Source organism: Protobothrops mucrosquamatus, unplaced genomic scaffold, assembly GCF_001527695.2.
Source record: "Protobothrops mucrosquamatus isolate PMUCROS unplaced genomic scaffold, P.Mucros_1.0 scaffold128, whole genome shotgun sequence".
NCBI classification, from domain to species: Eukaryota; Metazoa; Chordata; class Lepidosauria; order Squamata; family Viperidae; genus Protobothrops; species Protobothrops mucrosquamatus.
This window is the reverse complement of record NW_015386495.1, coordinates 307,608-325,132: the sequence shown is the minus strand read 5'-3', so window position 1 is coordinate 325,132 and position 17,525 is coordinate 307,608. Positions and strand designations below refer to the sequence as shown.

Genomic DNA, 17,525 nt, shown 5'->3' with positions numbered 1-17,525 from the left:
GTACAAACTTATTCATTACATGTTAGCATTATATGAATCAGTCTACTATGGTAGGGTTATAATATCCATGTGGCTTTTCTCAATTTAATTGGTATGGTCATTTGACTAATTACTAACAATAAGCTAACATATCCACATGGCAAACATCCAAACTTCAACCAGATAGCAGCAAAAATGACAGAAGTTTTCAGCGTTTTCTGCCATCTGGATATCTGCCATTTAGACTTGGCAGCCCGAACTATGGCCAGTTAAAAGATCATACTTTTGTTTTTAAAAAAAACCTGTTTAATTTATGCATGAACCAGGACAACGTGCAAGTCTTGTTCATTAGAATTATCAGCAAGTTGATAAAAAAAAAGGAGGGGAAGCAAAGTTCTGGATTGCTTCTCCCCCTCTAAATACGCTCCTGGTGGCAAGCAGTATTTCATTTCATTATATAACAATCCCAACCACGTAATTTGGTTTACGCCTCATCCAGGTGATACCTTTTAAGGAGCTTGCGGAGTCCTCCCATTATTTGGTCAGATAGTATGTCGTATATTTTGTTTATTGCTGTCTTTGCATTTCTGTTTGTCCCACTCACTGAAATAACTCAAAGGACTCCCCGCTCCCTAATTCCTCCTCCGCCCCTTTTGGAAATAATCATCCCCTTCTTGTCTGTAGAACCGGGACGTCTGATTCCCAAACGCTGGGACAATTTCACGCGCCCTTAAAAGCCCTTCCCGGCTTCGTCAGCTGCGCAGCAGACGGGAGGGTTGCGTCTTTGCATGCAAAGCAGACCAGCTCCTTTGGGGACGGGCGGAAGAACCTCCGGGGCTCGCGGATCTAAGCCGTCCGAGCTCCCCGCGAGGCGGCGGCAGTAGCAGCGGCGGCAGCCTTTCATTACGCCCTCCTGTCGAGTTGAGAAGGTGGGGTTTGCCTTGGCGAGGGCGGGGCTCCGACTGAAGGCCGAGCACGGTACAGGGACCGGACAGGAGGGCAAGGAGCAGGTCGGGGGTGGAGCGAGCGCCTGGAGCGCGCGGGGGCAACCGGTCGGAAGTTTTGGCTGAGCCGAGGCTCGGAAGCTTTGCAAGTCCTTTTAAGCCTTCGCCTTTACTTTGGAGCGGTTCCGATGAGAGGTGAGTTGGCTGGGTAGAATTGGGGGAAGGATTAGACTTGACCCCCGGGGCTTCTGTATTGTGATATTTTGGCGGGAAGCTTGGGCTTCCCTAGTTGGGAGACAAGCTGAAAGGTTCCCCTCCCCTTCCCCGCAGAAAGTTTTCCTAGCAGTAGCTGCAGTTAAAGGGACCTTGAAGGGAGGGCTGAGTTGGTGGTTGTAAACACGGTGCCTCTTTCACCGCTGAGCCGCAAGAGTTCCTCATATTGATGGGGGGGATTGCTCCTTCACCCCCCCCTCCCAAAATAACCCGCCAGAGGATTACTATAGAGAATAATGTCAATACTACCGGTATAAGGCTGCTAACGGGAACAGTGGTATGCGAGCAGTTACAGAGGAATGCATAGTATAGGAATTACACTAGTGCTCATATGAGGAGTGCGAGTTCAGATTTTTCTTCTTAAAGGTACAGTCTGCTTAGTTCAAAAGCTTCAGGAGGATTAGCCGCCGTCCTGGAAGGACAAAAGGAAAAAAAAACATTCGTTTCAGATACTGTTCAATTCGTGGATCGTGCAGAGAAGGCTTCTAGCTGTCCACCTCTTGTGCTTCATTATGTGACATAAACTCATCCAAACACTTATCAAAGAGTGCTGGAGAACTGGAACGATTGCAACTGTATTATGGCCTACAGTTGTAATTAATGTAGATGCTGGAATTCTTGTTTATTGTCCTTAGTGCTAACTGTGTAATGTTATGCATGTTTTACACAAGTCCCGTGGCGCTGAAGGGGGCTAATCCTCAAAACATGTCTGGGCTTTCTCAGCCTCAGGCTAAGCAATGAGTAAACAGGCATACTTGAGCATGGAATTGTTAGAGCAAAATGAGGTTCTAAAACCCTGTTTAAGTATTGTGGAAGAAATGTCTAAAAGCAAAATCTTGGTTTGCTGCTATTTTTTTGCTTTAAAAGTTAAATATTGTGTAGTACAGCATACTAGTTTTTAAAATGTCCCTAGACTTTGTACAGTTCTGCTTATCAGATTGGGATTCTGCTGATGGGAGGCACAGTTTAATAAACTTTGCTACTGAAGTGCAACCTTATACATGTTAGTTCATAAGTGAGTACCCTGGAGTTCATTGGTGCTTTCTTCAATGTAAATTTATGAAGGATTTGTTTCTGGGAAAGGAAGTGAAATTTGTGCTACTTTGCAGCATGTAATACCATTATTCTTTGTTGAAACAGTTTGGAAACAGGTTTGCCATACACTAGCTACCCCCTCAGGATCCCTTGCCTCAGGATCCCTTGTGTATGTTTTGGGGTATGTTTTGAGGTATTTCCACCCTTTCTAAAAAGCACTGTTAGGCTTTGTACAAATTGTACTTATTTTCTTAATAACCCTGAAATATTTGCATGATTGTATCTGAAATATGGATTGATGGTGCTATTGAGCGAAATTAGGTTTGATGAAAGACATGGCACCAGACTGCATAACTATTGCATACCCTACATGGTTTCAAACTTTAAAAAAATATTTTTCTAGAGAATTTATTTGTGATAGGAAATATAAAGTGTTCTTCATTTGCCTGTCTGCTGGAGAGCAGAATGTGACTTAACTTGTAGATCAACAGAAGTCCATCCAATACAAATGATTACCTTTCTTTTGCTTTGCCTTCTGGAACCACCATGGCTTGTGTCAAATTATTCTTGGCTAGTATTCTTGTGCTGTAATAAAGTAGATCTTTTATTTAAAAAGCAGCCTCACTGTTTAACTGCATGTAGACTAAAAAAACTGCTTCCTTTAAATGTCTTAGAAAAACTTCAATTAAAAGTTTTTTAAAAAATTTCTGGCACAATATGACCAGTGAACCTTTTCATATCATCTTGGTGGGAATAACTGTAAGAATACATTTGAGACTGCCTACTTATTTAAATGTTAAACTCTGCTTCCATAGATCCACTATTATTAGTGTACTTACCATCTCTAAGCCAAAGTCTTTGAGTGTTCATCAAGCATTCTTTTTTATTTCATTTTATGGAATACAATTTTTCTCCTTTATTCTTTAACCACAGTGATGGGAGTCTGTGGAAGATGGAAAACACGAACATTTTTTTTGATATTTTAATTTGAATGAGAAATATCAATACATCTGATAATCATACTTCATAAATGGGGCCTGGGCACTTACTATTTAAAAGAAGAATCTAGAACTTAATCCAGGGGTGTCAAACTGCCGCCCCCTGGGCCGGTTTCATCATACCGAAGCCGCACCCACCCCAACACGTCACGTGATGTGGCAAGTTTGACACTCATGACTTAATCCATTCCTCCTCTGTACTTCTGTGAGGTGTTTGAATGGTATCCATTACCTATCTCAGCTTCAAGCTGCTACTGCTCAAATCCTCTCCCAACAGTACTAGACATGTTTTAGAAATGGTAGACAGTTCCTTTTTTATTAAAAAAAATAATACTGAGATGATGGACGCTTTCTCTTCTACCTTTTTCCCATCAAGGATGATTTATTAGATTGTGGCTACTGAATGATTTAAGTTTTTGTTTTTCCTTTTTTTGTTGTGCAATAGGAGATATTGCATTCCTGTGTTGATGTTGAATTGACCTCAGTTCTGGGTTATGGATGGACAAAATGAAGTAGACTTTTCCAATAACAACGTTACACCATTGTGGAAGAGAAGATCAGTTCATCGTGGGCATTTGCATACAAAGAATAAACCTAGACCACAGTCCTATCAGAGTTCCACTGGGGTCCTCTTCACAGATTTTCCTGTGGAAGACAAAGATACACTCACTTTAATGCAACCTGATGAAACAATTACTTCTCCGGACAACTCTATTCAGAGAGATCCCTTGCTTTTGACCTGTAAAAGTGTACCAAATGGAAAGGTTCAGTTTCCAGAACATAGACCCTTATCTTCTACACTTTCTGACCAGTCCCCACAAATCTTGAAAATGGTTTCAAATAATTCTATAAATTTTACATCGAGTGGCTATTTAGATTCAGCAAACAGTAAATCAACTCGCACAAGGAAGGCTTCTAATCAAGCTTCACTTAATTCTGAGATGGAACATATTGTTTTCAAATCAAGCTTTGGAGTGTCACCAACAGAAATTATGCATTCGCCAAATAATAACACAACCATTGACTTAGCATTACAACCGAGTCAACTTCCTAAAAACCTAGAAAATGAAGCTGTTTGCCTGCGTGCTCCCTCAGACATTGCACATTTGCCTCTGCAAAGAATACCATCAAATCGGAATGACCAATCAGATATCTCATCTGTGATTCTAAGCACAAATAGTCTTGCTGCATTAAAAGTGGGGAAACAGCAGATCATCCCTAAGAGTTTAGCTTCTGAAACAAGAGTAATTGGTAAAGCTAATTATCAGAATTCAGAGCCAAACAGCAGGGTACTTAAGGTACGCAGCATGGTGGAGACTCTTGATGCACCTTTGGCAGCCAGTGAAGATGATGAAACAGAAGGGGATGTGGAAAGCCCAGGGATGCTAAAGCGTAGCTTGAGGTCTACTTCATACCGACGAGCTGTTGTGAGTGGTATTGACTTTGATGGTATTGCCAATATTAAAATGAAAAGCAAAATGTCTCAGCCAGTGCTGAAGGCAGTCATAGAAGACAAAGAGAAATTCTCTAGTTTAGGAAGAATAAAGGTAAGTAAATAAATGAAATTATTATTAGTTTACAGTCATTGGTAGTTCAGATGGGCTTATTTTGAACATTTGGTGTTTTAGTTTTTATGCTGCAAGATCAGAATAGTATTTTAACCATAGATTAATAGGGAAAAATGTGAGAAATCTTACAGGTTTAAGAATGAGAAAGGAAATATTCTTTACCACAAATGAGTGATAACAGCCCTATCACTAAATGAGTCTTTGAAATCTTCCTGAACAGACCCTTTGCTGTTATATGTAATCTTATCCATTTAGAAAAACACCCTTAATAGTGCAATGTGTTACTTTTCTTAAAAGGTACATATTTTAAATCTTTATACAATACATCCACTTTTCATTATCTGTGATAATCATTTATTTACTCTTTTAAGCGGGAAATTAATTCAAACTGCATGGCTTGAAACATCATAGTGAGTTCTTTATTTCAGCAAGTGCTCTTAGTAGCTATCCAAAAATTTATCCCTGTGACATTCATATGGGATGAGGTTTTGTGTCTGAAATGTTTCTCAACTCTAGCACAAGCTCTGGATACAAACTCAGTTTTCCTCTTTGTGTTTCAAACTTGGTTAGTGTGGAGTACTATCCAATACAGAAACAAACTGACTATTGAGAACAGTGACTTTCTGTGTTTTTAGGTACTCCGGGCTCTTGTTAGGACCAGAAGATTGTGCCTTAATCTTATCCCAGAAAAAGGCAGGGTCATGCATTGATTTGCTTGATCTTTCTCCAGACTTGCAACCTAAAATGTTTATAGCTATATATGCGAGAATATTACTGTTTCATAAATTTGCATTCAGATACTCAAGTTTATGATATTGGTTGACATGGTAAAATGATTATTCCAGATTATGTCAATATATCCTGATTGAAGATTATACATTTTGATTTATCATATTTCCTGGTTGTAAATATCTGTATAACTCTGGATGGAAATATTGTTTAAGCAACAATGTGTATGTGTATTTGGAAGCATTATTTGGATTTGGGGTTTTTCCCCCAGATAATTGTATTAAGGGGATAGATACCCTTCTAATAATTTTTTTCTGGCATCTTAACTCAGATCAGTCAAGTCATTCATGATCTATTGCTGAATCTCACTACACTGACAGGGTTTCTTGCTATCTGTCCACGTAGAAACTTTTGCATAAAGAAAAGTTAAATTTCCCAGAATTTCAAAGTCAGATAATTTGTGCAAAGGCAACATTCGTAAAACTCAATTACAGAGTTCAATACATATACAATGCATATTTGGCAGAGATGTATTACTAGATTTTTTGTATATAATTTTGCTAATCATGTCTTTACTAAAAGCAACGTGCTTTTTTATTTACAGTCCTGTCTTTTCTAGGCACCAAGGTATAGCTGTTCAACCAATATTTTTTTAAAAAAATTCATAATCTAACCCCCACCTTGCACTTCAGAGATTTTTACATAGAAATGTATGCACTAAACTATTTTAAAAAAAGAATTTGAAGATTTCTTTTTTTAAATTCCATTTTGGAATGTAGAGATCATCTGAGGAATGTTAGGATTTTTTTTAGTATCCCTGAACACTGTGTGGTTGTTTAGTTTTAGCTTAATGTGTTGTGCAGCCCAGTCATTGTGTTTTGGAAGTTATGATTATGTCTTAGCATGATGCATAAACCTAGCTACTTGTGATTTAACAAACAGATCATTGCTAGTATATCCTGTTCTTTTCATTTCAACTCTTCTACCATGTTGAAGCTGAATAAGGTAAATTGTGATTAAGAGGTGTTTCTGTCAATCCAGCCTTCATCTGACCTTTGACCTGTTACTTCTGATCGTTTATATAACTCTGGGAGCATGTAGAATCTGCTAGGTGGAGATGGAATAGGAAAGTCTGTTTATGTCAGTCCTATTATGTGTATCCAAATTTCAATTCAACTCCCTAGACTTATTACCAAGTAATACAAGATTTGAGCCACGAAGACATTATCTGTGATGGAATGTATACAAAGTCTATATGTTTTCTATAGAACTAGAGGTTTTTTTTTGAGGGGGCGTAATTAGGAAAAAAGGCTGGCTTTTCCTTGTACAGGAAATACAATTGAATTTAAAGACTAATAAAATCATTTACTGTATGCATTTCATTATACTTATACTTTCATTATACTTCATTATACAATGAACCATTTCCTACTTTAATAAAGAATTTAAAATTTTTCTTCAACAAAAATATTACTGATATGCATGTTAGAAGTCTGTTATTTTCAATGGGTTTGGAAAATTTTGATTCCGAATCAGAACATTACCAAAGTTGTAGACCTCCTGGAAGATGGCTACTATCCTAACTTACTATCCTAACTTACTAATGGCTACTATTCCTAACTTAGATGTTATGGAAAACATTTAAAATTCATTTATTCTTATGAGCATTCCTAATTTCACCAGTTTCCCCTTCCCTTCTCTATTTTCTTTTTGAAATATAGAAGAAAATGCTAAAAGGACAAGGGACATTTGATGGACAAGGTAAGAGATGCTTGGGTATTCTGTACTAATTTTTAATGATATATTGCAGGGGTAGTCAACCTTGGCTCTTTTATGATTCGTGTACTTCAACTCCCAGAATTCCTGAGCCAGCCAAGGTTGACTACCCCTGAATATTGTATAAAGAAGTGGAACCAGGTTAAGTTTTACTCTGCAAAGCAAAGTTTGGGTCAAAGGTGTAGATTCTTCTGTTTATATTAACAGGATGAGGGAAAACAAAACCAAAGTTGTTACACCAAATATCAACAAGCATTTTGGTTGTAATATCCATAGTGTTCTTCCACTAGTAGCATGGGTGAGAAAACACTCTTAACCAGCTTTATGATGTCTTCAAGTAGAGTAAAATAGGATAAGGGGATTTCCTATTGCAAAGAGTTCTGTCATATTGTATAGTTAATGGGAGAGAGAGTAAGGAAATGCAATCTTGTTATAATGGTTATATAAACATTGGTTATGCCCTATTTGCATGGGCTCCCATCTGTCTCATTGGTATTGTGAATTTCTTTGGTTATTGTTACTTCTTGTCCTAATTTGCACACTGTTATCACTTGTAAGCAACACTTTGGTTTGTTGGTCATTTGTGTTTCAGATGTCTGTGGATTTTTTTAATTCATAATTTTCTTTTTTCTATATTGTCCAAGTTGTCTCATCAAGCAGTTTCCTTTAATGTCTTTGGCTTTGTTCATTCAATGCCTCATATTTCTTAATTTGAGACTGCTTCATTTTTTAGCCACAATATACATATACTGTTTATAATGGTCTATGATTATAAGAAAGACTTGATTTGATCTACGTATGCTGCTGGTTTAACATGTTGCAATTTTTAATATTTTTTCACACTTTCAGTGGTATTCTCATACTTTGTTATTACCAGTGCAACTTATTTATATATCCCATATTTTAGAAATCTTAGGCTTTCAACCCAAGCTGTAAATTGAACAACAGTTGAAAAATAACATGATAAATTGAAAGCAGGGGTCAAGTCCAGTTACTCTCCCCCTACTCAAAGAGTATTAATAACAGGAAAGCAGACTTGATAGAATTGATCCCGTGTGTGTGTGTGTGTGTGTGTGTAACTTTTATATAATTCAATAAATATAAGATTCACATAGAAGAATTGAAACATAGTTCAGCCTACTTTCAGAAAGTCATTTTATTGTTAACTTATGTCTCTTAACTGATTATGTGTGTATTTTTGTATTGCATTAATTTGTTATTCATGTGGAATGTAAATAACTTACATTTAACTGAAATAGGGCTATCTGGGATTTCTGATCGAAACTTCAGATACTTAGATCAAGCCTATTTTATTTATAATAACTATGTATGGTACTGTAGCTTTAAAACATGTTCGTATATTATCAATTTCTTGAATCTTATTAGGGTAATATGTATTCAGTATTTAAAAAGTAAAGGAAATCAAAACTTCAGATTGTATAATTTATTCAACATGATAAAGTATAGAATGATTTGATTTACATTTTAATAGGCCTGAGAAAAAAGCCCAGTATTTAGTACTAAATCTAAGATGTTGCTACTGTATATATCCTTTAGCTCTGCATTTGCAGTCATAATTACAAGAAACTTATTGATTCTGTTTAAAGTTTCAAATGACTTTACACCTTGCTTACAAGATAAATCAGCCAATTTTCACAGAGGAACCCTTTGTATTCAATCATCTACAGAAGGGGGGGAATAAAATAGGGTTTTTGTTTTTCCTTCCTGAATTTGGCTGACCTGATGTTCCTGTAATTTATAATATGCTTTCCCAGTATCTGTTCTGAACAAAACTAGCTGTCTAAGAGAAAATTATTATAACTATATAGCCTAGAAGCATCTCAAATCAATTTTGTTTTTTGTTATTACAGAAAATGCAGTGTTATATCAGAATTATAAAGAAAAAGCTTTGGATATAGATTCCGATGAAGAAGTAGAATCAAAAGAACACAAGTTAGATGAAAAAATAGTCATTCAATACAAACCTCTAAGATCGACATGGAGTCAACTGTCTGCAGTAAGTGTCATAATATTACTAAGTACCTCAAAGTTCAAATTGGAAACCGGTGATGTTTATAAGCAAAGTTTTTTTACAGCCTTATTTTACTCTCAACTACCTCCCAAAGCAAAATGTTTATGAACATGCAGATACTATTCAGTAGTTGTAATTGGCAAAGAGAGGTGGCTGCTACATCTGCATTTTTCCTTTGATTCATGGTTTTTATAGAAATCAGACTAACTGGATGAAGACTTCAGGAAACATTATAAACCAACTATTCTTTTATGGAAATAATAGGTTAGGATGATTCCTTCCTTCTTACCACTTAGGAAACCAGTAAAATGGAGAGTGTACAGGTGGTTACAATTTAATTTGAAATGTTGAAATTTGAAATTTTAACGGTGCTGGATAAATGGACTTATAATAACCCCAGGGTGCTTTTTTCAAAAGGCAACTGGACTATGTTTTTTCTTTGAGGAAGAAGACGTTCCACTTCTCATCCAAGAAGCCTCATCAGTTCTGACTGAATGGTGGGGGGTCATCTGGTTGTTAATTTAGCACTTGGGGGTTTATCTGTGCCCTCAGGATCACCTGAATCAGAATGCAAATGGTTGTGGACTGCATTGTAGGCAGGAAATAGGTGGTGTCATATTCCTCCCCCTCGGTTGAGGGAGGGCTCTTCAGTTCTAACATAGATGGCCTTTTTAACCCCTCTTTCAAACCAATGATTCTATCCAGAATATGGACTTAATAACAGTTGCCAGAAGTTGCAGCTATTGTAGCGCCCCTGTGGCCAGGTTATGAAAATTTGGATACTTGGCAGTGTGTTCAGCTTCTCCCACCTACCAATCTCCCCCACATCTCAATCACCCAGTCAGCCCAGCAACATGTGCAATGCTGCCACAGCCCAAAAGACTGGCCCTACTCCCTGGCCCATGAGGCCCGAGAGGCCTTGGTCAATTGGAGAGCCCACCAGTGCATGCAAAGCACCCTATTTCACTCTTTTTCTGCAACTGCAAGTGGACTCCACTCTCTTAATCATTCAGAAGCTTTCTAACCTTCTGAATAATTGTGAGAATGATGCCCACTCTTGCAGTATTTCAAAAGCCTCCTTCTAAAGCACTGTGAGAGCAGGCATTATTCTCATGATTGTTTGAATAGGTGGGGGAGGGGAAGCAGGCCTGGACCTCCCAGGAAGTGGCAGCTTTGTGTTGTACTTCAGCACCCTGCCAACTAACACACAGTCTGTGCCCAGCCTTCAGTGCCTCCCGCGATGCCTTTTTACCTGGGACTCTTTCCACTTAATGGCCTGCACAATGGCTTAGCAACAGCAACTAGCAGAGCCAGTATTGCAATCATTGAATGAAGAGGTTGTATGTCATCTTGCTTAATATCTGCTTTGCTTAGTGACTGATTTCTATATGTCCAGCCTTCCATATATTCAGCTGACATCTTTTTTAGGAATATTTATTAATAATAATAACAACAATAATAATAAAGTTGGAAGGGACCTTGGTCTATTCTTCCAAATTCTAAACTATTAAAAATTTTCAAAGAGTTCAAATATGAACTTAGTCAAAAGATTCACTGTGAATGAATATTTCTTAAATCTTTCTGAAGCAATATGATTGAATTGGATTTCAGCTACATCAGGTACACAATATAATTTAACAGCATAGTTTAAGGGCAAGCAAAAAACCTTTATTTTATCAACTGCTCTAAAAGGTTGTTTTCGTTAACTACTCAAAGTTTGATGTATTGCAGTCAAAACAACCAACTGTGTTGTGCTGTTAATTTCCTACTGTGGTCTCTGCTGGATTAGAAGAGAAGATGGACTGATCCAGCTGAAATGGCTCATTGCAGGGAGCTTAAATTATAGTGCGAACATCCAAATTTGGCCATTATCTTAGCAGTCTGATTATTGCTTTCATGTAATTGCTTTCCATTACCATTCCACAGGGGTCATGTGGTGCTGTTGCAAAAAATAATCATGCCACTAGTCCCTTGCCCACTTGATATCAATAGCCTAAGGATTATCAGAGCAATATGAATGGATAATGCATAAGCAGATAATGAAAACCAGTTCTGTGATATAACTACCTTCCTGCAGTTTCACAAATAAGGAAATAATTTTTAAAAAATCTTAAATCTGTAAGATGTCAAAAATTATACATTTTTTAGGTTTTGAAGTTAGCTGCACTTACAGGCACAATGTGATTCATTGCTTAAGAAGTAATGTTGTTAGCTACTTACATTTAATTTTAATGCTTGACATTACTTTTGAAAAAACTTGTTCCCAAAAGTGCATAAACTTAATATTTAATAACTCAAGAGCCATTCCAATCTTCTACAGTAAAAGTGTCTTAAACCTATTACTGATGTAGTAATGACTTTCTAAAATATCTGTATTGACTATAACATAGTCTCGTATGTAAGAATGACTGGATTAATTGATAGGTATTAGACATAAAAAATCACCAAGCCAAATATAGTTCAGTAATCACACTTTATGACCTGTTCTTGATCTCACAAATATGATACAAAATTGGGTAATTGCTTGGTTGGGTTTATTGTTTACTGGATTTATTCAGCATATCAAACTAAACAAATTGCATTATGATTTAATGTAGCTGTGAACCCAATGTGGTAGTTATAAGCCAAGATTTATAAGTTAGCAGAATCTAATCTGTTAACAAGCTAAAAGCCATGGTTTTCAAAGATGAGATGGACCAAGTTGCTATATGTAAACAGGTGATGGATTACAAATTGTGCTGTAGTCAGATTCTTAAGCTCTGGTGTCTGCATCATTAAACAGTTATGTTGATAAACAGCTAATATAAACAAGGTAAATGTGTGTAACTTTAAAAGATAGTTTTCGCTTTGATGGTGCCCTTTTTAAAAAAATCTTCAAGATTAAACTGTAAATTATAAGGAGGAACATAGTAACATTTGGACAACAGCAAATTGAACAATTTTCTGCACTAGGAAAAGACTCTTCTATTTTGACAAAAAAGTATAGTTTGATGAGTTGGTATCTTTTAAAGGCAGATTTATATATATACAACTTATGACATACTCATTTTCTGTAAACCTGCGTCCTCTTGTCTCCTGTCAGATTGTATGATCTAAAAATTAGCAGTTCCCATTATGCTCTTGTTTAAATAGCATGGGGTTATGACAAGCAAAATCTAATCATTTTGTTACTTATTGATTCACAACAAAATGCTACTATATCTCATGAACATTTGATATCAGAGTTCCATATAGACCTTATGAGTTGGATCCAAAAAACTGAAAATGGGATTCTACTATGCATTAGAGATGTATAATCAATCAATCAATCTTCTGCTGTAATTTGCTACAATTCTCATGAAAACATTGTGTTGGTAAATGTAAAGGAGTCCCTGCAGGTTTTATTCCACTAGTTGTAGCCGATAAGCGTTGATATACATATCACAACTAAAACATAATGCAGTTTGTTTGGTTTTGATTTAATAGCCATTAGAGGTTGTAAATCATGCTTTATGACTAAAAGTAATGTATAAATCGAGCCATTATACCGGAGTTAAAACAATTTCTGATTAACTATTGGGAGAAGAGGATTAAGATGTTGAATAGGAGTTACAGCTGGAAATCTCTTTCTTATGGACCAGAAATGATTTCCATTTAAGCAAGCAAGCAAGCATGTTACATACCCACTTATATATGTATGTGTAATATGTATAGGAAATATGTAGGTGATATTGGTCCTACCTGTGTGGGTTATTTTTTATTGTTCTTTCCAATGCTATGGTTTTATGTAGGATCTTTTTTTTTTAGTTTGCTTATCTCTTCTTAATTGACTGAAAGAAGCTGGATAGAACACAAAGTCTTTTGAAAATAGTTCCTAAGCTATTAGAAATAAGATATATTCAGCTCTTTTTAAAGCTGTCTTTGTTTAAAGAAGTAAAAGCTGCGGTGTCTCATTCCCAATATGCAATACCAGGGCAATAATATGCATGTGAAAGTAGCTTGAATTGTGAGCATACCAGGAAATAAAGTTAAAATACATTTGGCAATAGTATATTTTAAGTTATATAATTACGTTTTTAAAGTTATTTGCAACATCGTAAAATAGCTGCAAATACAGTAAAGTAGTTATAAAGTCAAATGCTAATGGGAAGTATCAAGTGTACCCTGTGAAGCTAGATAAAATGTGTGGTAGATTCAATGAACTGCTGCCTTTCAGGTGATTTTGATTCATTGAGACTTAGGCAGCTGAATGTAGAAGCATAGAGAGATCAAGAAAGGTAATAATAATAATAATAATAATAATAATAATAATAATAATAATAATAACAACAACAACAACAACAACAACAACAACAACAATAATAATAATAATAATAGTAAAGTTGGAAGGTACCTTGAAGGTCATCTAGTCCAACCCCCTGCTCAGGCAGGAAACCCTATACCATTTTGGACAAATGGCTGTCCAGTCTCTTCTTAAAAACTTCCAGTGTAGGAGCATTCACCGCTTCTGGAGGCAGGTTGTTCCACTGGTTAATTGTTCTCACTGTCAGGAAGTTTCTCCTCAGTTCTAGATTGTTTCTCTCCTTGATTAGTTTCCACCCGTTGCTTCTTTTCCTGCCTCCAGGCGCTTTGGAAAATAGCTTCACTCTCTCGTCTTTGTGGCAGCCCCTGAGATATTGGAACACTGCTATCATGTCCCCCCTCGTCCTTCTCTTCGTTAAACTAGACATACTCCATTCCAGCAGCCGTTCCTTATATGTTTTAGCCTCCAGTCCCCTAATCATCTTTGTTGCTCTTCTCTGTACTCTTTCTAGAGTCTCAGCATCTTTTTTACATCGTGGTGACCAAAACTGGATGCAGTATTCCAAGTGTGGCCTTACCAAGGCATTGTAAAGTAGTATTAACACTTCACGTGAAGTGTATCTTCAGGTGTTTAGAGATACCATACCAGTATTCCTTTCACAGTGACTACTCCTTGGCCTTCATGAACAGTGATAATCTTAGGTAAAGAAGTGTTTTTCTAAGGGAACAATTAAACTTTCCTCTCATAAATCATCAGAAGAATGGCCTTTCTCATTACCTAGGTATCTATAAATGACCTCTTTGCTGGATTTTGAAAATTTTGCTCTTAAAAAAGAAAACAGAATATGTGGGGATGGGAACCTGAATTGTTTTTTCTTACAGGCAAATTTGACATTCTTGGGCTATAGGAATGTGAGGAGCTTGACCAGCATGATTGAATCTGCCTAACAAGGACAAAAACGATTAATTTTAATTCTAATCTTTTATTGCAGTAATAGAGAGTTTTGTTTGTATTAAAATTAGTAGAGGCATGCTTTAACTAATCTTTATAACCTCACAATAAAGTAATGCCTCTTTCCATGTTACGCATTAGACCATATAAATAAAATAGGTTTTAAATAAAATAGGCTTCCTAAGTGTACATATATGAAACAAAGGATTAGTAAACATAAAGCTTAGATTTGTCCATTTCCCACTAGCTTTTTACCTTTCCTCCATCATTGTTCTGAAATTTCAACAGGCCTTTATTTGACCAGGTTGGATCCATTGTTCTCTGCCATTTTGCTCAGGTGCTATAAAAAGACATATTTACACCATCAGTATATATGTCCCTGAACCATATGCTCCTTTTCTGGGCTCCTTCTGCAGAATTCCAGGTGACTTGTCTACCTGATCTCCTGATGAAATTCATTGGTAAAGAGTATGCTACTTCTTTTGTCCAGCCAGAATGCAAATATGTCTTTCTAGGTTGCTCATATTAATATATATATCTTCCACCTTTCCTTGTGATTTGAAACTGTATTTTTTCTTACCTTTTATTTTTAACTTTTTTATGTTAAAGAATTATAGAGACACACATATGATACACATACATACTTACATTTTATTTGAATTTGACTTCTGGCCTTAAAAACAATTCAAGTACATAAATTAAAACTAATTAAATAAAATGCAAACAGATGCTACATGTTTTTTAATTTTTGAATAAAAATAAGCACACGTGATTTTTCATGTAACAGAAAGGTAATGAAAATAATATAAAGCAGGGGTGTCAAACTGCAACGTCACGTGATGTGTCACGACGTATCGTGACTTTTTTGCCATTGCTGGCAATGGGGTGAGCTCGGTTTCGCTATGATACATCCAGCCCGCAGGCTGGCAGTTTAACACCCCTGATATAAAGCAACAGATATAACCTATGTTTGTCTTCTGTTCCTCCTTTTCACAGCCTGCCCAGGCCCTAATCTTACAACCCCACATTCATGAATATTTGTAGGGTTTTTGTCTCAGTTCCTATCACATGCCCACTACTAATCTGCCCATCTTCACAGACTGATCCATCAGCCTACATACATCGCTCAGTAATCCCAAGCTGTTAGAATTTTAGCATAAGAAATACCCTTTTTAAGCACAACCCTTCAAATTTCACATCCTTGGTCCACCCTTGACATTTCTGAAGTGTCATATAATTTGAGAACTCTTACTCCACTAGAATTAAATCAACACTTTAGTGTACCAGGGAATTGAGAACATACTTTTGACAGTAATGCCCTGCCCATGGCAATTTTTTACATCTGGGAGCCATAACAAAATCTTTCTAGAGTGCCTTTGGTTGGCCAGAGCTTCAGTAGTCTGTAACATCTGTAAAGGGAACTGACAGCACAGATGTTACCTATGGTTGAGACATTGACAAATCATTTAGGTATCATAAATTGTCAATTGCTATTATAGAAACTATGAGTTAGGGTAAACAAATGGAATATATATATATATATATATATATATAGTATCAGTTATAAAAATATATTAATTAAGCATTCATTTCAGGTGAAGAGGAATGGCTTATCTCAGACCATCAGCCAAGAAGAAAGAAAAAGGCAAGAGGTATCTGAAGTTTATAATCATTAATTCAGTTATTCATATATGCCTTTCTAGTACATTGTTTTAGAAAGGCAGCCTCAATAAATTCTGGTTCTCTTTTCAACCTTTTTTCTTTGAATTAAATTGCATTAGCATTTTTTTATCCATGCTTTCTGGAATTGTATTGCCCCCCTAGGGAAGGGGAATACTTGCTAGTAGAAAAGGGTTGTAGAAAATATAAATTCATACATAATATGTGCTTTTGGAGGTATATTTAATGATGGAAAGAAGATCCTTACCCCATGTAAAGTAGTAAAGTATGTAGAAATAGCCAGTGTAATATTGGTGTCTTTTCTCATAACCAATTCTGTTTCTGCAGTTTTGACATATTTCTGATAATCTTTCACACTGTATAGATTTGGGATTGCAGAGATAAAAGGGGTTAATAGTAAAGTTTATTTAAGTCATTGACTCAGAAGTAGAAAAATTAAACTTGAGAACAAAATCAAAATTTAAAACTGCCAAATCATTAAAAGGGAAGAGAAAAATTATTTTGCTTATATGGTGTAAATTGATTAATTTAGGCTGTACAGCTTTTTGCCTTTAAACCTCAAATCCAGTCAGTTATTATTATTAAGTTAGACCTCCAACAGCAATAGAGTTAGTAACCTGCATAGCATTAAATATTTGGTGAATATTCTGCTTGAAGTTACTTATTCTTGTTGCTACAGTGCAAAACCTGGGTGTACAGTAACATAGGTCTGTAACATAGGTCTGACAGAAGGATTAATCTTTTCTACCTGGTAAATGTTTCATGAGAGACATGATTAGATACATTTATATAAAAATGGCAGTATAATTAGGTGTGGTCCATATCCTATAGTGCATGAAATTCCAAAAGCAAAAATCTGTTAAGATATCTCTGATTCTGGTTCTATTCGTTTATCATATCTATGTATGTTGAACATCAGTAATATTTATATAATATTCAATAAAAGATTTTTAAAATATCTGTTATTAATAATAACAGAAGGTAGTATGTCAAGGTTGGCTAGAGAAAGAGCTCTTTGATATTTGGCATTTGTTAGATTGACATGTAGCCAGTTGGACTAGAGCAGTGGTGGCGAACCTATGGCACGCGTGCCAGAGGTGGCACTCGGAGCCCTCTCTGTAGGTACAGGCACTGTTGCTCCAGCCCTGCCTTCTCCCATGGCCCCCTCCTCACCAGCAGCCCCGCTGGAGGAGAGTCGCCCCGGGCACGGCCCACGCGAAGCAGCACAACCAAGGACATGGTAGCCGGGCAGCAGGGACAAGACTTTGCCCTTGCGCC

The 17,525-nt window shown here is 36.5% G+C and overlaps 1 protein-coding gene across 2 annotated transcripts in view; it reads left to right on the top strand.

Annotated features, from left to right (window-relative positions):
• Positions 1-992: 992 nt before the first annotated feature.
• ARHGEF26 (Rho guanine nucleotide exchange factor 26) overlaps positions 993-17,525 on the top strand; it is a 43,033-nt gene continuing 26,500 nt past the window's right edge. Inside the window, exons 1-5 of one of the 2 annotated variants that reach the window (XM_015813017.1) lie at positions 993-1,118; positions 3,675-4,776; positions 7,248-7,287; positions 9,174-9,319; positions 16,163-16,219. In XM_015813017.1, the coding sequence (XP_015668503.1) occupies positions 3,724-4,776; positions 7,248-7,287; positions 9,174-9,319; positions 16,163-16,219 (1,296 nt within the window). In that variant the 5' untranslated portion in view covers positions 993-1,118; positions 3,675-3,723. Of the gene's footprint in view, positions 1,119-3,674; positions 4,777-7,247; positions 7,288-9,173; positions 9,320-16,162; positions 16,220-17,525 lie in introns of those variants that run through there. The other variant, XM_015813018.1, reaches the window with a different exon arrangement.